This window comes from Pundamilia nyererei, unplaced genomic scaffold (assembly GCF_000239375.1).
Source record: "Pundamilia nyererei isolate P.nyererei 1_Seehausen unplaced genomic scaffold, PunNye1.0 scaffold00099, whole genome shotgun sequence".
In the NCBI taxonomy this organism is placed as follows: domain Eukaryota; kingdom Metazoa; phylum Chordata; class Actinopteri; order Cichliformes; family Cichlidae; genus Pundamilia; species Pundamilia nyererei.
The window spans coordinates 614,026-638,922 of record NW_005187500.1 but is presented as its reverse complement, the minus strand read 5'-3'; the positions used below and the strand labels follow the sequence as shown (position 1 = coordinate 638,922).

Genomic DNA, 24,897 nt, shown 5'->3' with positions numbered 1-24,897 from the left:
CTACTTCAGGTGTGTGTAATGGATCTAAAATATGTGAAAGTCTAATGTTTATCAGTACATTACAGGAAATAATGAACTTTATCACAATATGCTAGTTTGTTGAGAAGGACGTGTACATGTGGATGATACCAGCCGTCCCCTTCAATTCCAATTTGGTTATAACAGCAAAAGGTTGTGCATCATAATGTCTCTGGCACTGTAGCAAGGAGCGGCTCATGCATGAGGATGTGAAACGCTTTCAGCGCCAAGAACTGAAAACCCAAGAAAATGACGAATCCCTTTGAAGCCTGAGGTGGAACAAACGGCCGTACGGCTCAGAGTAATGAAAGAAGAGCGCAGCAGTGATCGAGGCAGGGATGAAGGGTGGAGAAATGAGGAGGAGAAGGTGGGTGGGTGAGCCTTAAATTATTTAGAGACAGAAGGACGGGTTCTCTACTCACCCCTTACGCATCAGCTCAAACACTGTCAGAAACAGGGAGAGAAGGAAACACGAACACGTGAGACCAAACATTTCATTCTTTTGTTCATTCGGCCTGTTTGTGACCGCTGCTGCCACCAGGCTGCGTATTACTCTACAGCCTGACTGCGGCACTGCTGATGGAGAGCTTCTGCACAACGCGCCAGCCCTAAGCAGGTCTGCAGGGAAACGACCATCTCTGAATAAATGACACGTACACTTGTCGGCGCCATATGCATCGAACGCCACAGGCTTACAGACACAGGGCAAGAACAGAGCAAAAGTATCTGGACACATAAAACAAAGACGTGCATACCCATGTGAAGGTTGTCCTCCGATGGATCATCCAGCACCTGCAGCATCAAAACACAGTCAGCGGAAATGGTGAGCAACATAAAAACATTCAGTGCTTTCATTTAAAGAGCTGACAGCATGCATTCACTGACTCACTGCACAACTCGTCTGCTACCATAAAAGCTTCCTGCAACTCTGGGCAGTCAGCAGGTTGAGGAGTTATAATTTAAAACAGTGGCTCAGCGTCATTTGCACAAAAATGATATCTGTGCAGTCGACGCTTCACCAGGTACACAGGCTGACTGAAAAGCTGCGTACACCTTTTCTACTGGACAACACCACGGATGCATTAACGCGGGCAGAGGCCGCCATCGCTGCAAAAGCTGTATTTGACTATTCTTATGACAATTTGGAACAATGCTCCGTGTAGCCTTTTTTAAGTGTTTTAAGGTTGAGCTGTGTACAAGACAGCACAGGTACAACGCGTACCTTTGAAAACTAGTCCACCTTCAAAATGTCAAATGAGCTCAAAGACGATGACAAAGAAGATGTTACGCTGAGGTTTGAGAACGATACGTGAAGACATGATGTTTTTTAAACTATTTGCACGAGCACCAGAATAAAACATTATTCTGACATGCTTCCATTTCACACAATCAGCCAACCTGGCCCCACCCTGCCACCTGATTCGCTGAGGTCAGAAGGCCCAGGATGTGAGTGGGTGGATTGTAGATGGCAGACGGTTGGTGAAACCTTGGCTGATTGTGACCCACACCTGTTTCACACCTTGGCTCGTGTGATTACGTAGAGGATCAATAGGGGGTCCGTGACCCTCTGGGGGGGCCACTCCCACAGGGTTTGAATCTGGGACTTTCCACCAGTTGCTCATCAGTAGAACTGAAGAAGCTTCTGGGATGAAACATCTTCAGCAGACGCTTTTCTTTCCCAGATTAAACTGCGCGTCACCACAGAGCTTTCACGGTACCTGCCTCTTACATCGCTGACGGACTCTATTAGCAACATAACGAGAGCTCAGTGGTGGCAGCAGTACAGGCTTCAGAGGCACGAGGATGGGACGTGCACCCCCCCTGCTGAGCCTTAAAAACAGAAAGGTCAGGCCCAAAAGAAACCCAGCAGCGTCGTGAAATAAAGTTCTGTGGAAGCATGAAAGGTCAACCTCTCTAAAGAGAAATAAATAAATAATAGAAAGTGTGAAGAATTAAAGGAGCGGCTCAAGAGTCACAGCCCCCCCTCGTCTGTCGAACGTAGCGGTGCTATCGCTGAGGCACGCCGGCATCAGCAGCGTGATCACACAGCTGTTCCAGTCTATGTTGACATGTCATCATTCAGAAGGACAACATCACAACGTGGCCGAAGCAGCAACAACAAAGTTTACAGATTTGGGGTATTTTTTATGTGCATCTGTCCAATAACGTTTGGACTCTGGGATACTTGGCAACAGGCTGCAATGAACCCGCGCAGCTCTTTCTATCCTGATGCAACCCTTTCCCAGTAAAGTGAGACGTCCTCTGGTGTGCAGTATCCACCCCAAAATCTGCGATGTGAAGATTTGAAAGAGGAGACCACAAACAATGCGTCAGTGCAGAGAGTGACATTATTCACTGTTGACAGAGGGGAAACAAACAGCCTCGGCTCGAGGACTTCGGTAGCCCTCTGTGCTCACAGCTAGCAGCTTGAGCTGACATTAGCTGGTGCTAATGGTCTTTTATTGCAGCTAACAGACATTTCTCATGTTGACTTGTCACAGCAGGCAAAGGTTTATTAATGGTGCCTGCATTCCTCTTATGGAAGTTCTTCTGTTTGCACACTACTTCAATATAATGGCAAACTGGGACACTTTAAACAGCCGTACAATCATTAGTTCCTCACTGTGACCAAAATGTCTATCAGGCTCGAAGCAGCAGCAGGAAGAAAAAACAGAAGAAAGAGGAACGCTTGCATCAGTGCTGATTCAATTATGGCTCGTGAGATCGATGTTAATATTAAACTTTAGTGGAGATGTTCCCAGAAATCCAACAGCTGACACAGCAAGGATGCAGACTCACGATCCGGACTCGGCCATGAAGACAAGCAGAGCCGCAGTAATTTCACCTGCAGTCTGTGTTTAAACAGAAATCCACAAGTTCTTGGTTCACCTTTTTGCCCCGCGTGTCTGCCCGCCCCCCAGGCAGCCCGCGACTGTGATTTGGTGCTTTATACAGCGGGCAAGTAAGTACTGAACACCTGACCAAGTAACTCGGTCTCTAATAGTGTTATTGACATGAAATTCTCACCAGACGTCGGTAACAACATATCCAATCCACACGTTCAACGAGTGGGATACTGAGAAATGACAAAAGCCACGACACCAGCTGAGATCTGGCAGTAGTTACAGGGTGTCCTGCCACTCGGTGTGAATTAATATCAGCCGGTTCAGTCCCTAAAGCTGCGTTATTAACAAGGTGTCCCATAAGACACACGTCATGATGGGTAAAACCGACGAGGTCTCCTTTGCAGCCTTATTGTTGAAGCACACTGATGAAGGTTGCAGTCAGCACTCTTGGGACTATGCAAAAGATTTCCAAGTGTCCAGGTGACGAGGACCACCTGTGCAGAGCTACAGAAAGAATCAGTAAGTTCAACTGCTTCAAAGGAAACGATGAAAATGCGCTCAGCCCCTGTGACCTGTGCGCTCACCACTCAGGAGAAAGCACGCTGAAGCACGTTCAACGTTTCCTGAACAAACACCTCAAACACCAACAGTGGCGTTTGGAGGTGGGAACCATCATGGTGACGGCTTCATGTGGCTCTGGCACGAGTTTTGTAATTGAAGAAAGGATGAATGGAAAAACGTACCGAGACATTCTGGTAAAGGTTTGCTGCAGCCTATGAAGATGAAACGAGGGTTGGACATTTCAGCGAGACAATGACGTCAAACACAAAGCCAAAGAAACTCTCAGCGCGTTCCAGGGAAGGACAGCGACGGCCCAGCCAATCACCTGAGCTGAATCCAAGTCTGTGGAAAGAACTGAAGCTCAGAATTGATAGACGGGAAACTTTGTGTGGAAGAATGGGCCAAAATCACACCTGAGTAATGCACGCGACGACGTCCTCCAACCAAGAACACGTCAGCCAGCGTGCTCAATACTTTTCTCATTATTACACATAATTTATGGATACCTGTGGATATGTTGCTGCTGCACGTGGGAAGAACTTCATGTCAGTGGCACTTTGAGGTGTTCAGTACTTACCTGCAGCCCCGAATCACAACAACACTCAGCTCAAGCTGCTTTGTGTTGTAAAGACTTTACAACAATAACTGACAAACCCTCAACAATCATAAGCAAACACTTGGTGACATCGGGAAGGAAAAACTGGGAAAGCGTTCAATACTAACTTTATCTGCTGTAAATTGAATTGGACAAAAACTAAAGGTGAAAGGTCGCCATGGCATCGAGTGTCACGACAAGTGCAGGACACAGAAACAGGAAGGCCTTTTACTCGTGAATGTTTGCTGGCACCAACTCAACACTGCTCTTCTCCCTTTACATGCAGTATTTCACATCATGCTCCTGATTACAGAACAGAGAAGCTCCGTCTTTTCATCGGAAGTAAAAGTCTGATTTTATGGGTTCGGTCTGACTGTTTCCAGCCTCTGTGACAAATGACCGCGTCGTTTTCATCGTTGCCAATCTGTTCCGCTCAGTGTGGCCTGTTTTCATAATTAGAGAGACCGGACTGCAGCTCACAGAGCTGCGATGCCGACCCGAGCACAGCCCGTTTACATGGATGAAGAGCGCGAGAGCAGCTGTCCCGTTACCAGCAGACGCCCACAACGAGACGGAGAAGGGAAGTACTCAACTTTCACTTAAACTCTATTTCTGACACACACACACACACACACACACACACACACACACACACACACACACACAGCATCACTTTTTCCTTCAGCAAATGATCGATTTCTTGGTTTCTGGCCTGTTCCTCCACTGCACAGTCGGCACCTATCGTAGCTCCTTTTGTGTCTTCTTACTTTTAGTTTCTAATATTTTGGTTTTTAATACAAAAAGTCAAGAGATTCACAGTAAATGACAACTTTTTATTATTTTACCTGCAGTCAATCGAGCACAGTTGTTGAGGCAGGCTGCACTGGGTCATACCCAGCACCGCTGCTACAGACGTTCAAGTCCCAGGATTAATCTAAAAAGACTTTTTTTACACTAAAGAGGATTTTAAATTTATAAGTGCATGATGCAGTCTTCAACAGAGAGCAATGATTCTGACATTCAAAGAAAGACATTTTTTACAGTTCAAAATGCTACTTTGGACCCAGCTTTACGATGATAAGTCCTGATGATTGTACGTGGACCAGTCAAGCTGACGCCGTGACTTTGCCACTAAAAGCTGGAAAATACTACCATTTGACTAATTGGCAGCATTAATGCATCCCGGAGTCAAACAGCAGTTAATCGACTAGAACTAATGCGTGGCTTCACCTCTGAAGTGCACCAACAATTTATCTTCCTGCTCAATAACCCCTCACCTCCACCAGCTTGACGATGTTGACATGGTCCAGTTTTTTAAGTATGGCGATCTCTTGGTAGACTCTTTCCAGGGGTCCTAAGAGTTTGGGCTGCTCCCCCTGGGCCGCCTTTGGTCCTCTTGGGGGTGGGCGACCTGCACACCACAACACAAACCGCACACCGCCGTTAAATCATTCATGCGATCCCCGATGAGTCATGTTTGGTGTCCTTTTTAAAAAAAACAAAAACAATCAACCAAAATAAATTAGTGCTAAAAACATGTTGGTGCATGCTAATTAATCTCCCTCTGCCCATGATGTCGGTGAATCTATGAATGCATCATGCTTTTTGTCTGTGGCTGCATTAAAAGCCGTGTAATTCCATACACATCATTCTGCAGCCTGTCTTATTTCACTCAGGACAACCTAAAGCCATCTACGCTCTGACTGTATGACCTCCTTCATAGAAACCTTGGATCAGCAGAATTCAGCGCACAAGATCCAGACGACCCTGCTGAAGCTCAAACGGAGCCTCAGAACGGGGAAGGAAGGCGATTTAAGTGACTTTAAACGTTGTCGGTGCCAGATGGGTTGGTCTGAGTCACAGAAACTGCTACTGCTCAGATCTTTATTGGACAACCACCTCTAGGGTTTACAGAGAAGGGTAACCAAGGCATGCAGAGGAGCTTCTCTGAACGGACAGCCTGTTGATCTTTGAAGCACCGCAAGACAACAGGGGGTTCAATTTGCTCCAAGTCTGATCAGACTTCTGCTCTGACATTCAGACGGTAGAATCTGGCATGAACATCCTGCCTGTTTAACCACTGGCTGCTGGTGGTGCTGAGCATCCCTTCATGATCACAGTGATCGCAGCTGCTGACAGCAGGTCAAACCTCAAATCATCTCAACCTAGTTTCTTGAGCGTAACAGTTTCTTACTCAAATGGCCTCCACAGCCACCGCACTTCTATCCAACAGAGCAACTTTGGGACGTGCAGCTGTCGTTTCAGTACGGCCCAAATCCCAGAGCAACGTTTTCTACCGTGAAGGATTAAAGTCCTGAAGACTAAAGGGGTCCAATCCTGTACCTAATGAAGTGGCCATACATATAACGGGTTGCTTTTGGGATTTCTCACTGGCTTACTCTGTTTTCTCTTTGAATCTAGGCTGATCCACTTTCTTCAGCTTTCCTGGTCAACAGAATGAAAAGAGAAAAAGCAGAACTCACGAGGAAACCCGCACTGCTTCACCAACTTCTTCTTGGACACCAGCTTCATGGCCTGAAAGTAAAAAGTTATTTAGCGCACGAAACAATGATGTTTGCAACAAGCAAAAAGGCAACGCATCAGAGAGGGAAGCACACAAAGCCAAGAACGTTAACGTATCGCAGCCAGAATCATCGTGTGGACGCCGCCTTCGCCCCAACGTGCACAAACATCAAAGCAGGAAATTCTCCTTTGTACGAAGTGAAGGCGGCGTTTCTCAGCAGATCTGAGGAATCTTTCATGGAAAAACCAAGCGGCTCCTGGAGCACAGCTGAGTGTGTGCACGTCGTGTCGCAGTGATCCTGGCCTCTTGTAAGGAACTGGTCATGCAAAGGAAAAGGAAAGTAATAACATTCACTGCATGTTTCTCTAACAGACACTCACAATATCAATGTGAATCCACTGATTCGTAATTTGTGGCAGGAGGAACATTTTCTGCTATTTCTACACCACAAACTGTGACCCTGATGAACAGCCTGCTGGTTTCTTGTATAACTGGTCGCCATGGCTCTGACTGTGCACAAACGAGGTTTGGCAGAAAAGAAGATCCTGCGTTGTGCACAGTTACATGGTGTTCTGCCTGTGCGTAAACACACAATCAAAATGTAACGCGAGCCTGGCTGAAGATGGACTGTGCACTGAGGCGGCAACGTGACTCATGTGTGGCGCCGATCAAAGGAAGCCAAAAGTGCGTCAGCAGCAAATAGATGTAGTAGGAGGTGGATAAGAAGGTTCAAATGACTTAAGGCATCGTATCGTTCCCATTACTGCACCACTGAGCCTGCTGCAGAGCCTTCAGCGCTCTGATCTGTAGGTTTTTCAGTAAACACGTTAACTTTGCTAACAGATGAAATAAGAAGAGCAGAAAGGTTGGATCAGGTCATCTTTACTGACAGGCTGGATGAGCTGCAGGGCAAACTCCACTTTCTGTGCAACATGCTGGAATTTGATGAAACAAAACCTGAATTAGCAGCATGCACCACGTAATATTCACTGACACCACTCACAGCTTTGTTTTTGCACATTTCTGGACTATGGGCACATCACGTGTTTGGGTTCCTGCAGTTTTCCCTCTGTACGCCACACCAATGGGTTTTATATCAAACTACAAGTACGTGACTGAAGTGAGACTTTATTTCACTTTAAGGGTTTAATAAAAGTGCTGCATGAACCCTTCAGCAATTATAAAGGCTTCAAGTTCATTGGACAACTAACAGAATGTCAAACATGGAGACTGCTGTGATCACCAAACGCTGCATTTGACCCTGACATGCTGCAGAGTTCAGTCTCATCCTCAGTGAGGACGAGAACACTTCAGCATCTGTAACCTGCAGCTGATGTCACCGTGTTGGTCCTGAAACGCCAAAATTTAAGTTGGACCAGGTTCAGTATCGACCAATCACATTGTTGTGATGTCATAGTTCTGCGACATGGAAAAAGCAAAATACAAAAAAGTGAGGTGGGGGTGAGGGGTGGAGGTGTGGGGGTCAGGGGGCTAACGTTATGGTTGTGGGGTAAAGGAACAACAATTACGTCATCGTTTGTGGACTTGATGGATTGGTGTACGACACAGTGACATCATATTACGCAGCTTATTTTTCTTTCTGTGTCACGGAAACACAAACAACAACAAACTGGAGCTTCCGCTGCCTTTAGTCAAATCAAATATCTGTTAATAATTAGCTCTTCAAATTCACTGCTCCCAACTTCCAGGCAGGAAGTTGCTTCGCTTTGGCGCCCTGACAAACAGCATCGCCACATTCGGATTCCTGCCCATCAGGTGTGGAGCACAGCGATTATACAGAGGACACACGGTGCTGCAGAAACATACACAAAAAATGCAAATCCTATGACACAGTTTGTTTTCTGCATACTGAACATCAGGTACATGATGCATTTACTTCCCTTTAAACTGACCACGGCTGATCACGAGTGCAAACACTTCGTTGTCCTCAGCGACAGCGCGTCCTGTTGAGATGTGATCTGTCCTCTGTGAAGCGAGTGACGTGTGCATGCTGTACGTGGGCTTGGACATTCTCCATGAAAAATCCAATCAGTTTAATGTTCTGCCAATTCAGACTGCCAGGAAATATAATCACCCTTCATGTCACCATTACTCATCTCCTCCTCTTTTGATTCCCATCATTGTTATTTCAGATGCGCCTCCCGTGTGAGCCAGTCTGCATCGGCCCACAGCGCAGGAAGCGCTTCCATCAGTTTCAACAATCAGAGTTAAACACGAGAAGCAGTGAATTGCAGACGTGTGCAACAAAAATTAGACCTTTCCCACACGTATGTAGAAATCCCGCCGGTACACGGGAAGCTTTTAATTCATTCATTTTTATTTATTTTGAAGAATCAGACGGCCAACGTGTGATAATCAGAGTCTGTTTCAAACACGTTAGTCGTGCTGGTCCCGAGTGTGAGGAGTTAACACGAATCTCAGTTACCAATACAGCTCCAGTATCATCACATGCAACTGCAGACCGGCTCCGTCTTCAAAGCAAGCGCTTGTTAGACGTCGAGTTCACAGGTTCACACAGTCAGGGTAGTTTTCAGGAGGCTGGACACAAACTGCAGCTCTCCACACTGGACATTGTTTAAAACTGCATTTCATTACGTCTCAAGAGCCACGTTTGAGCACTGCCTTGTTTGACTATTTTCCTTGTTGTATAGAGCTCGCCTGTGTCCTTGGATAAACATCCTGTTCACTACCATGCAGCACCAGGACAAACTCCTGACTTGTGTTTAGCAGTGAGCTGCTGCTGCCTCTGGTTCAAAAGTACATCTCAAACCGTCGACATTGATCCTGCTGCACAGGGCAGCTTAGTTATGTTAAGGTAACAGCTTACACTTGGAGGGACACCTGGCAGGAACGGCCCAAAACAAGCTCGTGTTTGTGTGCTGGCTCGATGCAGACTCTGCTGGTGAACTGGCCACAGAGCAGAGCTGCTTTGAAGGGAGATAAAAGGGCCTGAGATGCACTTTAAATGGCAGCAGACGCCACTCTCACTCCCAAGTTTCTTCCACAGCAACTGATGCAATTTAAGGGATGAAATTCACAACAAGGAGAACAAAAATAAAAGAATCGATAGCACCGGTCCTCGGTGGAGGCAGCAGACTGAGAGAGGCTTGATGAAAGCTTAAAGGATGCTGACGGTAAAACAAGCTCCCACCAAATAACTTACATAATGTTTGTCATCATCTTCATTGTAGGCAAGTTTTACCACACCATAGGAGCCCTGCAATACAAAAACAGAACAACACATTTACAGGCAGACCAGCCGAGCATTGCAAACATGAAATCTCTACTTTGAGTTTGTAGTTTCAGCTTTGCACCGAAACAAGAGCAGCTCGTGAGCAGGACTGCTCAGAGAATCTGTTCAGATTCCTAAAGCATCGCTCGGAGCAGACGGCAGCGCCACACTGACAGAATGTTTTCGAGGCAGCACCGTTTCCACTGAAAGACAACATTTTTATTCTCTGGCAGCACAGAATGGGTCCTCCCACACACACGCTTCCCGAGGATGTGTGTTTAGTGCCAGCGCTCTGCACCGAGGAACCGACCGAATGTTCAGAGAGGTTCAGTAATCATATATAGACTCTGATGCCCGGACAGCTTAAAGGCGCCACTTACTCACTTATTTGTTCTCAAAAGTTAACAGTCAGGACTTTGATGCAATCCACTGTAATACGCACCGCTGCAGCTGCAACTGACGTTTTTCTCATTTAATATGCACAATTTTACTGCTCGCTGCATTTTACAGTGCAACTGTGAGTGAAGCTTCCTGCTTGTAAACTTGGACGTGTGGCCTGCAGCTGAGTCGCATATAAAGCACGCAAAGAGAATATACAGCAAATATCAGTCTGACAGTATTTGTTTCCCTCTCTAACCTGTTTGAGACGGTTAGCCTCGCCGGCTACAATGCGCACTTCACACAACTGGATTTGGTTTTTCAGTTGTACCTCTGCTCTGTTCCCAACACGACAAGTTCCTCCAAATCCAAATCACAACAGTGTTTCTCTTTCTGTGCAACCTGAAAATATCGACGCTCTTATGTTGCATTTACATGCATTTCTGCTTCAAAACACAAACACCTGAAAGCACTTTGATTTTTGCTGTGTGCTTTTGTCATATCAGGGTTTATTATCAGGGTATCAACAACCCATAAGTCTGACATCACTTTAATCTGAGCTTAAATTCATTTTAGGGGTCATTATAGGTCCTTCTAGGCAGTCGCCTTAGCAACGTGTCTATAAAGCAGATGTCTGGTTTTAGGAATAATTGAATGACATTCTGGGATGTGTAGTAATCAGGATACTTTAACCACCCAGTCTCTCCTTTACAGCCTCTTTGTTTTTGCTTGGACAGTCCTATTATGCTAACATGCTAAAGCCACTGTGGATCTGCTAGCAAGCCAATGTTAGCGGTTATCGACAAATACTGCAGCGCTTCAGTACAACAGTGCTAGTCTGTGACTTCTCCATGAATCTGTGGTCCAGTGTTGGCTTCAGGCATTTGCTCACCCTAAAGCTCCATCCTCCTCCTGCTTTACGGCTCTCGTCTAATAAATGAGTAAAGGCTTTAATGACTTCATCCCATAGCAGCTGGGTCATTTCTATATTCTGACTGAACGTCTTTGTGCAAACAGAGAGTCGTCCCTGTTGGCTATTAGAAAAAATGGGCTGTTTGCAGCACTTTGGCTTCACAAATTTAAATGTTTTTCTTTGTTTCTAAAAAGCTGTAAAAGACGACACAGCCGAAATGTACAAATATGGAGGATAAAAAAAATGTAATGGCCCTCCTGGGCTGTGATGCACCAGCTGAAACTGGGTTGTGCAGGCCTTTGGTTGGTGATGCAACATCCAACAACACCCAACCACAAATAAACCCACACGTGGTCAAATTTAGGAATGTACAGAACAAAATGAAAATGGGCCACGCTCTGCGCTGTCCATTTCCTCACATGCAGCCCGACCTGTCCTCAGTTACTGCTGCTTTGTAAACTGAATGGAGGCCAAGGGCACGGATGGTACTCACCTTTCCAATCTCACTCTTCAGCTTATACTGGTTCAACTGGATACAGTCCTGAGAAGCAAGCAAAGCAGACAAACATGAAAAATCAATAAGGAATCATTTCAGCATCTAAAAGCAAAAGAAGAAACAAAATGTTCTTCCTGCTCGTGTGCTCACACGTGCACTGAAAGTTATTTATTCCTGACCGTAGGTGACGATGCAGTCTGCAGTGTGTTTACCGTCTGCAGATCCATTAGTGCTACTGCTTAAACGGCTGATTTGCAGTTCCATAGCAACCACTGCTACAGCAGAGTTAGCCAGGCGCACGGCACAGGAGGGGAGGGGGCAAGGTGAGGGTTGGGGGTGTGGGGACAAAGGCTGTGGAGTCAGTAATCAAAAGGTGATCACTGCTCTGTGTGTGCGTGTGTGCGCGTGTGCGTGCGAGAAAGCAGTCGTTTTATTTCATTACAGCTGGGGGGGCGGCGGCTTGTGAGCGAGCCCAGTCGCCCGAGGCGTGTTTACAGAATGAGAGGTGGTAGCAGAACACGGATGTTAGCGTGCAGGACGAAAGCACCAGCTCACGCTGCAGGACGGGACAGGCAACGTATTTTAGAAAACGTTATAATGTGGGTTAATATCACTGCTGGTTATGTTAGCGTCGGCACGGCAGGAGATGTGAGGCTGATGCGCTGCCGCTGTGCAGCACTGTGGACTATTATGAAGGGGACAGAAGACTGAGGCTTGGGTACAACTCAGAAAAGGAGTGCTGTGATTGGCTGAAGAGAGATAAAAAGACAAAATGAAAACAGGGCAGTCAAGGATCAGAGGGAAAATGAAGAGATTCCAAAGAAAAGAGCAGCAGGAGGGATTGTTTTGGATTCCCAGCTCGCTGGCACATGCTCAGTGGATGCAGCGCTGCAGTTAATACTCTGTCAGGGCTGATGGAGAAACAGGGTCATGCAGAAAGCCTTAAATACATCTGCCACTCATGCACATATCAAGCTGAAATGCTCCACTGCCCCACGCTAAATCTTTAGAGGGGGGCTGTCACCGTACACTCACACGGCTGCCCCAGCTGTCATCGGTTTCCCTGCAGACCTCAGCCTGTCCTTCGTCATCTGCATTCATTGCTAAACAGCTGATCAATATCAGTGCATAACAAATACACACTCGAAATCAATGACCAGGCATTAAAAGTCAGCAGCCTGAGGACGTAATATTAAAACCAAAAGGAGAATTTGTCAAACAGCATCCGAAGCCTGAAGGTACAAAAATCCATTTTACAATCTGTTTGGACAAAACTGCAGATGAGGTGAAGCGAGACGAATTTAGAGTAAGAGGGTTTATTCTGCGTTGGTTCTTTACTCCAAGCTCCCCCCGCTGCTGCATTAACATCATTAACGTACATGTAGTCATACAAGAAAGCAGCTTTTATGGTAATCTGGTGTAAAAGCCTGCAAAATGCATCACGCTGCACAGACAAACACAAGCAGATACTTAGCAGCAAAGGACTGCCAAACTCCATCCCGAGAGTCACGTACAGTTTCCACTCACGAATCCAGCACGCGGTATTCCTGCTTGGAAACATTTTACTGGGGGGCATTTAGGTTAGCATGCACTGTTGCCGGGTGCATTCATCTCATTGCATCAACTCTTCCAGCAGACTGGGTCGGTGCATTAGTTTCCTCCTTTTACTGCAGTCAGTGTAATTGCATCTCTAGGCCCACAGACACTCATGTCACGTACAATCACACCGTCTCACAGTAATGCCTGTTTTTGTCCTTACTGTTGATAGTGTTCTTCAGACCCTCCAAACTTTAAAACACAAATCATTCTCTTAAAAGTTCCCACGGTGCACGGGGAACACATTCTGAACAGACTGCAAGTACAGAGAGAAAAGACAGCAGGAGGAAGGTGACAACCTGGTGACAACGTTTCATCATCTGACTTAATGCAGGACTTCCTAATTTACCAACAGACGTCTTTTTTTGAAGTGGAAATAACAGGATGTAGATTTTAGACAACCTCTTTCATTTGGCTCATTCTGATAAGCCTACAAAGGTGTTTGCTGCGTCTTCCTGTCTGCTTTTACCAGTCGTAGCAAACCTCTCTCCCACCCTCGTTCTGCACATCCAGCGCGAACGCTGAAATACGAGCAGCACGAGCCCTTTTTCATGGTTCAGTGCAGGAGCTGCAACTCCATTTGCAGATAGGAATGGACACAATGACAGGTCTGCGAGGCTGTGGCAGCAATGTGATGAATTCAGAGGGGTTTCCTGTACTGGCAGCTGTCATAAATATTTTATGTTCAATCTGAATTGGAAAAAGCAGAGAGGAGACTCGAGAGTCACCCAGAGCCACACGGCACTGGCAGCCGGCCTAACAGACTATAAAGGCCCCGAAATCACAACAGGTGACAAATAATGAGAGTCAACACTGTGAGACACAAAAGCATCACTGCTGTCAGAGACTCAGGTTTAAGCTGCTTTCTTTCACATTTCAAGACACACGCGCACGCATGCACGCGCGTGCACGCACGCACGCACGCGCACACAGAGCTAGCTTGATTTTATGCAAAGCTAACTAGTACAGGCAATTATGTGTGCAGCCATTTCCTCAGGATACGTGACTTTGTTAACTTCAATTAATAAAATACACCAAGCAGCGAAAGCTGTTGTGGCCCCAGAGGCAGGACTTTCCTGACATGTGAGGCTCAATTTATGCTTCAGCAGGAAATTTACATTCTTAGAGATGTAACTGCAAATCCCTTTGAAACCACGCGACTAACCTTCAGCATTGGTTCAGACTTGCAGCTCTGCAGAAATGTAGCCACACATCGCGCTGACCCAGCCTGCAGCTGCTGTGATTGGCCAGCTCAGTACCTGTTCAGTAGTTCCTGTATGTGTCCAGTTACAGAAGTGGAGCTGGCACCACATATGATACACTGGTACACAATGACATGATAATTAACACACACCGCACCAGCATCAAGGATAAATTCCACCGACGAGTGGACGACTGCTACAAAGACGCCCCACAGAAATGTAAATCAGTCGTTACACACTAGATGCAAAACTGGTTTTGATAGTAACAACATGCACTTTAAACAGATTCATTAGCTTCCATTGTTTGTAACAGTTAACCTTTGTGCTCTTCTCCATTCGCACTGAATGTACCAGACGTGAAGCAGCAGCCGCCGTGTGCATCACTGCAGGTTTGCTGCTCACTCGTACGTCCCTGAAGCTCCGGGAAGAAGACAACGAAGCAGGTCGTTTGCAACCTGAAGGTTTCTGTAAAACAGCACGACGAGCCTTTGCCGTGCCTACACAAATGTGAAACCACAGAGCGTAAAAGTGGGGTCTTTGAGGCCGAGGCTCGACATGCAGTGCACACACGGGTCACATGTTTAGCTGCTCCCAGGCTGACCCTACGTCTCCTCTGGTGCATTCAGCAACACGACGCAGGCCTGAAAGCACGTCGTGTCCATCTAATCTGATGAAATTGCTTCTTTTTTCCTGCCCCAACACTCCAACATATTATCACAGCACACGTGGACCAGTCCAGACTACATTTCAGGGACAAAGCTGGAACACTGTCGCACTCACACACCGCCTGTAATAACAGACGCACCATCCTACAGGATGTGCTGGTGGTGTCTACTTTTGACAACTGCTGTCATGAGCAGGACAAGCTGCCGTCTGTCAGCGTGCACCTCACTCCCTGCTATGATGCCACCTGTCACACCCAAATTCAGAAACCCACTATCCCAAATCAGCAGCTGTAGATGGCAGGAGAAAAGACTGCATGTGGGCAGGAGGTGGTTAGCACCTAGCTTCATGTCTTTAATGAACCTCACACTGGTACTGCTGCGCTGTGAAAGGAAACGTCACATATTTACACTGAAGCTGAAAGGCGATAACAATCTCACCTGGGAGTCAGATATGGACACCCGTTTACTCTCCACAGTAGGCCTGCGAGGGGAGATGTGCGTCCTCTCCTGCAAAGACAGCTTCCTCCCAGTCAGGTGAGGCCGCGTCGGAAGAGGCCGCTTGGCCTGAGCCACGTCCTGCTGGGAGCCACCGTTCTTCGCGCCGCTGGCGGCTGAGCCATCCGAGTCTTTTGTTGTCATGGCGGCCATGATGTCTGTGAGACCGCTGGTCTGCGTAGAAGAGTTCGGGTCCAGCCTCTCACAGCCAGCGTCACGGCTCATAGCCATGATGGCTCAAGACGTGGGAGCTGTGGAGAAGCAGGTGGCAGGGAGAGGAACAGGCCAGTGCCCACCAGCATCAATGTGGCCTGGGCCAGCGTGCAACGCTCAGGGTCTCAGCGGCTGGAAAGACAGAGACGGGAAAAAGACTGAGCTCAGTGACATGCACTATGCATGCACCTGGTTTGCTTTAAGGATGATTCACTCTCTAATTTATCTCTGCTAAATGAATCTTCAATCTGTTTATTCGCCAATATGCTGCCGAGAGGAGTTAATAAAAATGCATCTCCATAAGCATTTGCAAGGAACTATAAGCATTTGTCACATCACATGTTCATATATTCAGAACAGGAATCCACGTTCTACCTTTGACTTCTACCTGCAGACTGTTGTCTGTTAAACACATTCAGATCTGCACGACAGGTCAACACTAAACGGACTGCTGCCCCTCACACCCACATTCACACGAGCACCTCCAAGTGCTTTCAGTCTAGCACTCACACTCCGATGGATGCGTGCGTGAGCGTCTTGGGGGTCGGTGTGTTGCCACAGGGACACTCTGGCCTAGCAGAAGCCCTGCTCTGCCTCCTGAGCTGCAGCCAGCCCCGTGTGGTTGGTTCAGCTTGTTGACCTTATCCACAAATTAAGAGCTACAATGAACTGATACCAAATGCAAATTCATTTATGAAACAATATGGAAACTGGCCATAAACAATCCAAAGGCTTTAATTCTAAATGGTTAATGAAGCATTGTTGTTGAGCCTCTTGAATTAACGATGAAAGTCTGCATGCTAGTCCCTTTTTGGCTGCTGAAAACTTTAGAAACAAGCCTTCTCACAGTCTTAGTAAAGGGAGCCGGATTATCAAAGATTTCGGAGGCTGCTGAAGGTTTGCACGAAACACGGCTGCAAACCAAACGCTTAAACGTAATCAGTCAGTTCAAAGAGGAAATGTCATCTCTGCGTGGGCGGGTGGCCTGGTGGTTCATGAGCCTACAAATTCAAATTAATGTCTTCATTAGAAAACCCAACCCTGTTAGTGAAAAGCCTTATTATGCTTCATGCTTTCAGTCAGATGCATGTAGGCGGACCCAGGCAAAAAATGCAAACAGACAAAAAGACAGACAAAAAAAAGACTGAATGCTTTGTGTGCATAACCACACATTTTAGTGCAATTTGTTTACTTTGCGTTTCCTCTTTCATCTCTAATCAAAGTCTCACCATTAGCAGCAAACAGAAAATAGCTCCCCAGTACACCCGGCTCAGGTTTTGTTCTGCGCCTAGCCCGGCCATCGAAGCTAAAGGGCACGTAGCCGTCAAACACCATCTATGAACAGCAGGAATCAAGAGTGCTTTCATCCTAAATGGACCACCTGGGTCTGTATGTGTGCTGTGAAAAGACACAGTATGAGGAAGTCACATCTGAGGTGTTGAGTAAATGGGCCGTGTAATGCTATTCCTGAAGTGTGTCAGGAAGGTAGAAGCTTCATAGTCAAAAATAACACCGTGTTCCAGTTTGTCCAGGTGTGTCTTACTGGTTCCTGTCATCCCACTGCCAGGTCTCAGTTTCAGCCGCTCAGCACTAACGCATAAATTAGCGGGATGGCAGCATCACTTTGTTGGTTCATCACTTTGGTTCAGACCCTGCGGTCTTTTTTACCACGGGACTGATGCGGCGCTTTTGCATCAAATAGAAGCTATTAGCTACCGAGCTGACAGTGCTAACGTCTATTCAATGCAGCTTTATTTACAAAGCGCCGGGTGCTTTATATTGTAAGGTACCCAACCACCATATGACCCCCTATGAGCAGCACTTTGGCGACAGTGGGAAGGAAAAACTCCCTTTTAACAGGAAGAAACCTCCGACAGAACCAGGCTCAGGGAGGGGCGGGGCCATCTGCTGTGATTGGTTGGGGTGAGAGAAGGAAGACAGGATGAAGACATGCTGTGGAAAGACAGTTGTGCACATACAAGACTTGTTTAAATTTCAGAGATGTTACACTAGTTCATTTCCTGTTTGTCAGGGTTTGCGACACGCGTCCTAAAGCAGTTTTAGCTACTGCAGCAACCTGAGGGCTTGATGACACGTCAGCACGACGTGACCACACGAACATCATTCACAGGTAATGGGATTCGTTTTTGAATGCCTTATTCCATCTTTATACTCCGGGGATTGGAAAGCATCCTTAACTAACCTCCTAATTCATCACAATTCAGGGAAAGTGAGACGACCGCAGCCGGTCTCCAAAGAAAACAACCCGACCGGAACATTTTGGGAGTTGTGTTTGGGAAAGTAATTTTTCCCTGCAGCATCAGTACAGTACACTGGATCCTAGGGACCCCCTACGTGGACTCCTCTGTAACAGTCACTATTCATGAAAAAGTATGAATGTCAATGACGTCTATATCGATTTAGCATGTGTCAGGACCACTTTGCACATTAGAATTTACCCTCTTCTATTTGCATATTTCCAATGCTGATTATTCATGCTATGTAAATTGCAAGTACTGGATAAGAAAAAACAACCTTTAAACTGGCAGCAGAGATGGGAGACGCATTGTGTGCCTCCTGACTCATTTGAGAAAAACAAAAAGGATCTGTCATATTTTGCTTATTTCTTATCGCAGCCAGTGATTATGTGTCTCTTGAAACGGGTTCTTTCCACTGCAGCAGCATTCAACACGCTGCATGTGTGAGCCTGGCAGAAGTGGGAGGCAGAGGAGAAGCAGTGGTCTGGTTATTCATTTTAGCTGCACTGCGACTTATTTGTTCACAGAGGCAGGTAACCGCACATTTACGTAACGCAGGACAATATGCTGTTAGGTTTAATGTTTCCTCTCATTCATCTCAACAGATAAATGCTTAAGAGGACAGGTTCTCCTCTTCACAGCACAGCTGTGAGACGCTGTGACCGCCACACTGACAGGTCGAGGTTCCTACATATTATTTAATTTTTTCAATTTCATCTTTCTGAATATTGCAAATTCTTTCTCTCTGGTACAAGAAAATCCGATCTCTCCTGCATGGTCAAGCCACAAAGACGGACACAGCTAAAGTTGAACCCCAGGAAGCAAACGAGACATGTCTATATACTGCAGGTATAGAGTTACTGTAAGATGTGGGGAAGAAGAATGACATATCTGGTTCTGCTGCATCAGTTTCTATTGTTTTAATACTGAGAGCAACAATGTAGGAACGACATGCTGAAAATTCTCCTTCAAAGCGTGATGTCACAAAGCGGCGTGGACACTGTCCAGTCCAAATAAAGAAATTCAGGCCGATCTCTTTGGTCATGGCTTCAAAACTTTGTCTTTTGTTGCACAGCGCAAGAGCTTCACAGCTGGCCGCAGTGCTCAAAGACAGCCTGGGACCAGATTCTGACCAGAAGTTTGGATCAGCATCTCCCAACCAATGGGAATGCACCATGAAATGAGGTACTGATTACCACTAAACCAGCTATTATTGTGAAAACTGTGCAAAGCGTGCAGTTTGTAAATCCTTCAGTAAAGAAAGTCAAACTGCAGCAGCGACTCTGATGACGTCACACCGTGAACAAGCCGAGCATGGAAGCGATGCATGTAGGAGCGTGCATGCAGCACAGCCGATGCAAACCTGTTTGCTAGAGTCAGGTTTCAGTTTGTTGTAATAAAATACTCACGTTAGTGAAATTTCAGCATGTAGGTGATTTCGAGGGTGGGAAAAGATTTAGAAATGGAGCCTTTGATTTTAGTTTGGCACAGCTGAAGTCTGCTGCAAGCCACAGAGAGGTGGTTGATTTCTGCTACTAAGGGCTGGACGGATGATTGTTTCCAGTGTAACGTTTGTCAAATCTCACTGTGCACGTAAACATGGCAGCTTGTTAACAGTTACAGGGTCGTTCCATCTCAAATCATTCGTTTTCTTCAGTTTACATAAAAATGTTACGTCCAGCGTTTGGACGTATATAAGGTCAAACACTCTTCTGTCAGCATCCAGTTTCCTGTTACGTGTACTATATTTAAATTTCACAATGTCGAACATGTTTTAAAATGAAATTCTTCATCAGAAAAATGAAGAAAAACTACATTGACATTACAGTTTCCTAATCATAATAGTTTAATTATAGAAAATGACTTTGTTAATAATTTCATATATACAGCAACATGAAAACAACATGTGTACCATGTTCTGCAGAGATCAATGCTTTCATTCAAAGTTCTGCTGCAGATGCAAATGTTAATGTTTAAAGCTCAAACAGTATCTTTGTCATCAGGTAAACAATTATAGGAAAAACAGACAGAAACCAGAAAGAAGCTTGAGATCCTCTGCAAAGGTTTTAAAGCCTTCTTTCATTTCAGTTTAGACTGAAAGCAGCTTCAGCAGAGTCAGTTACAGCAGGAAGGAGACGGCTGAACAAATGAATCCATTTGGCTTCCATTAGCAAACCACTTTCACCCTTAACCTGCCTTCAATTTGTCTCCTGTGCCATTCGTGTAGACGGCAAACACAGACATCAATAAAATCCTGCATTCAAAGAAAGAGAAGACGGCGTGTGGAGCAAACTAAGGCATCCAAGGAGCTGCTCACATGTTGTTTTTCATGTACTGGGTCTGCTATTTCCCCCTCTTTACCTCATCTGAGGTCTCTGGAGTGCAGGGACACAGCATGGTCCCTGTCCAGCAGGCTGCTTTCTGAAAAACACACTTTTACACATACAGTAGAACTCACAATATACAAGAAGACAGTGAGAACAGGGGCCATGGCTCAGGTTTCAAGTCTCGGAGCACTGATCGATCACTCTGTTCTACAGTAAAACCTCGGTTAACATGTCAGGATAAAACGCAAATGTAACTGGGGGACAATCTTTTTCGCCTTGTTTGGCATTTGCATCACTCGTTAACGGCTTGATTTTACGCGCACCGCTGTGTTTGCTGCGTCCATGCGGTGCTATGGTGAGAAACAAAGAGCACATACAGTAATGATGGAACATAAAGTGTAACTGCAAGCCTGCAACATAACAAGAGGAAGCAAAACTAGATGGAAGCAACAGTTTTTAACATGACCGGGGACGGCTCGCTGTTGGAGCCTCCAATGGACATTAAAGGGACGGCAGTGTGCTGTTGGAGTTAAGCCAATATAAATATATATACAAGCATCTGTATAGGCTGGTGCACTGAGACCGAGTAACACAGTCTGCAGCAGGCTTGTAGCACAAAGCTCATTTAGCAAGCTTTAGCATGACTAAGCACGACTGTGGCCGTGACTTGTGGGCTGACTAAGATATTATTTATCTTTGGTCAACACAGTTCTTTCTGTTGCAGCGCAGCAAACACGTTCTCTTTGCTGCAGCAGTTTTGTGCTCCTGCTGTGGCCTCGGGACTGGAACTGGCTGTAACCAAACTAACAACAAAGTCGGTTCTCTGATTAGAACAATTGAAACGGGCTTTGGCTTATCTCAGACTGTGAATTACAAGTTGACTCTGAACTTTGGTGCCTCCTGCGCTCACAGAGCTGAGAGCAGCGTGCACATCAGACTGCTGCATCTTTGTATATGCTGCTGCCTTGGATCCTGCTACATGCTATTAGCATCTGGTCCTAATCAAAGTTGAGATCAGTGCTAGGAGGAGCGTTACACTAGCCTGAGCTCATCGTCAGCGTTCACACCATTAAAAAGCATTCAAAGCTGATTAAAAGACAAATGTCAGTAATAACTGGGTGTCTAATTAAAGGGCACTGAAATCAAATTAACTTCATTTGTAAAACGAAATCACTAAATGGACAATTTGAGCACATTAGTGTCACAGTTAGCCATCAGTGCCAAGCTGCTGACATAAATATCATGAAGACCACGCCTGTGGCAAGATTTTGTCTTAATTTGTGACCAATTTAGTGTCGAGTCAATTTCAAACAGCAACAATGTTGTGCTCCTCATCAGGACTGGGAACAGTGAGCGGGAAGAAACTGACTTTATGTGGTTCGGTCGTAAGAAAATCTCTATTAGTACCATTATTTTACTCAGTGAGAATCTTGTTACAAGAAAACACATTTTTACTCCAGGGTTTTAACTGCCACGAGGCCTTATCCCATGTTTAATAGAAGGCCGCAATAAGTACAAATCAATACATTCATCTACTTAACATCAAATGAGTACAACTCATATTACACTAAAGAGGTTCTTCCCTTGCTGCTCTACTATCCATGAGCCTACAGGCTGATCAGGTATTCTCCTGTCACATTTCATCTGCCTCAAATGAAGGACGGGTGGATAACATCAACATCAACATATCAGCCTATTAGAGCACTTGGCTCTTGCTCTGCAGGCCTACTTGTTGTTCCTAGAGTATTTAAAAGTAGAATGGGAGGCAGAGCCTTCAGTTTTCTGTGGAACCAGCTTCCAGTTTGGATTCAGGAGACAGACACCATCTCTACTTTCAAGATTAGGCTTCAAACTTTCCTTTTTGCTAAAGGCTGCTGGAGGATTCCCATGATGCACTGGGTGTTTCTTCTTCACTCACTGTATTAACAGACCTCTCTGCATTGAATCATATCTGTTATTAACCTCTGTCTCTCTTCCACAGCATGTCTTTATCCTGTCTTCCTTCTCTCACCCCAACCAATCACAGCAGATGGCCCCGCCCCTCCCTGAGCCTGGTTCTGCTGGAGGTTTCTTCCTGTTAAAAGGGAGTTTTTCCTTCCCACTGTTGCCAAAGTGCTGCTCATAGGGGGTCATATGATTGTTGGGTTTTTCTCTGTATGTATTGTTGTCCCTGAGGTCTCTGGCTGGTGAACTGGCTGCTACTGATGAATCTTTGAGCAAGCTTATGGCACAGTGTGGATTTTACATAGTTTCTGTGTCCACACACACACACACACACACACACTTTGGTTTTTGAAAAAGCATTAGGGGATACTTTGGTTGCTCTCTAAACAAAAGGAATTTGGCTTTTTTGGCTTTTCCCATGTTCCACTTTTTGTGCAACTAGAGGTTGGTGGTGACAGTCTAATCATTGGAACTGATCTGCATCAACTGACACTGCAGCAGCTTAAGGGCCTCTGGAAACAGCAAGAGTACTTTGTAATCAGCCAACAACTGTGGGCACATTTAAGGGATATTCTCATCTCTATGACTGATGAATGTATTTGATGTCAAACACGACTTATTCTTGGGGGACAACAGCTAATGATGACAGTTTCCTACACGTCTCAGAGTCAGCAGTACTCTGCAAACCACAGCTCCAAATGCTGCAATGAGCCACCCCACTCCCCCCTGAGAAACTGTGACCTGATGAAAACTTCAATGATTACAGTTTGTAAATAAAAAAAATAATAAAGTGTACATTTAGGCATGAATTAAAACCAGTGAAAGCACCAAAGAGCTGTGAGGTTTGTGTGTGGGGACTGAAATTGTTCAGTATGTAGATGAAAAAACATGATGGGAAAATGACAAAAAATAAACAAACATCATCTATAGGATGTAACTTATTACACAAAACAAAGACCTTTGAGACCACGTCCTCCCAAACAAAGACTCACAGGTTCATATTTCTGATATCCAGTTCAGCACAGGAAGTTCAGATGTGTGAACTAAAGTCACAGACAGGTGCTGACACTTGCTGCACACTTTGCAGTGTGTTTGCCCGGCACAGACTAATCCCCGGAACTCTTTCATTCAATCCACAGGATTATCTGGCACCTGTACGAGACACAATTAGCTGGAACCATAAACCTGTTAAACACGTTCTTGTCCACCCATGCGATGGGCAGGAAGCTCCGCCCCTGGGATCCACGGGCGACGATCAATGTGAGTGGACAGAAATACACCGGGGGACAATCCCAAACAAATCCAGGACACCCTCTCCAGGGTTGGTTACCTCAGGCATTATAAGCCCAGGATTACACGGGATATGAAACTCCAAACAGGGAAGTTGGATGAGCCAATTATTTCTCCTGTGCTCACACTCATGAGTCGGCACCCTGCAACAAGCCTGACCTTCCTGGAATCTTGAAAATGTTACCCGACAGGGGTTTCTCTAATAAGGACAGACGGGAATGGGACCACCCCGCCCTCCTGATCTGCAGAGTTGTGTTGTAGAGGACTTTTCAGGTGAGGCCGGCTCCACCCTCTGTCCTCGTGACACTGCTCAGGCTGACCAGTGGCACAACCTACGAGCTGGTGACCTACTTTTAGAAAGCGTTAGCACAGGCTTGAGTCCAGCGGAGACGGCAGGTTAATACAGAAGACAAACCGAGTGTTATCCATCTCTTGCAGACTCTTAAAATTCCCACTTACGGCTCTCAAGAGGATCCTGGTAATCTGTGATGATTTGAACCCGCAGAGGATTAATGTGTTGCTGCAGAATGAGAAGCCATCCATCCTTCCCATTGAGAGTGATACACTAAATCCCCCAAAGAGCCACATTATCCCGGTGATCTCCATCCATTCTCATTGCTGCTGGAACCCTGTGGTCAGGTGGAAGGGACGCTGCTGTGTCAGCTCTGATGCACAGTGGCTGGTGAGGCTGCAGCTTACAGTCAATAACGCATAAGACATGAGCAAGAGATAACCTAAATTCAGAAGTGTATATTGCCACCTCTGCCTGATATGCTTTTACTCCTTCACCTGCTGCTAAAACGGCTTCAGACCATTCAAGTCATGGACTGCTACAGCCTGGAAGGACCCGAACCCAAATCCCCAGTGCCAGGACGATCACAGGAAAACCCTCCCTACAAATACTGACAGCAGGTCGGCTGTTACAGGGACAGCAGTGATCATATGACCTGTATCACTATGAGATAATCAGCAGTTACAATATACGGCAACGTTATTCACTTTTATCAGTTTATGCACTCTGTAATACAATGTTAGACTGCCCAACAGCAATGTCCAGCAAGACTAGCAGCAGTATGTCTGAAAGTAAGAAAGGTTTCTGTTCACAAGTTTATTTTGGTTTCCCAAAAAATTCAGGAAGCTTGTAAATGAATTATGCAACGTGTAAATACGTCTATTAGGTGGATGCAAAGCAAACTCACAAGAATCGTAGTTTCTGGGTTACAAAGCTTTTAATTAGAGATGGCACGATACCACTTTTTTATGTCCGATACCGATATCATAAATTTGGATATCTGCCGATACCGATATGAATCCGATATAGTG

General features: G+C 45.8%; 1 protein-coding gene across 7 annotated transcripts in view; it reads right to left on the bottom strand.

Annotated features, from left to right (window-relative positions):
- camkk1a (calcium/calmodulin-dependent protein kinase kinase 1, alpha a) overlaps positions 1–24,897 on the bottom strand; it is a 51,762-nt gene that overhangs the window by 15,103 nt on the left and 11,762 nt on the right. For 6 of the 7 annotated variants that reach the window (XR_001290464.1, XR_311926.1, XM_005740326.1 and 3 more), the window contains exons 2-8: positions 15,486–15,887; positions 11,582–11,629; positions 9,729–9,782; positions 6,504–6,555; positions 5,298–5,431; positions 774–810; positions 441–462 (exon numbers count right to left, since the gene is read on the bottom strand). Coding sequence is in view for 5 of the 7 variants with exons in the window: in XM_005740326.1 (XP_005740383.1) it covers positions 441–462; positions 774–810; positions 5,298–5,431; positions 6,504–6,555; positions 9,729–9,782; positions 11,582–11,629; positions 15,486–15,773 (635 nt within the window). In the remaining 2 variants the exon portion in view is untranslated. Of the gene's footprint in view, positions 1–440; positions 463–773; positions 811–5,297; positions 5,432–6,503; positions 6,556–9,728; positions 9,783–11,581; positions 11,630–15,485; positions 15,914–24,897 lie in introns of all 7 variants that reach the window. The other variant, XM_005740327.1, reaches the window with a different exon arrangement.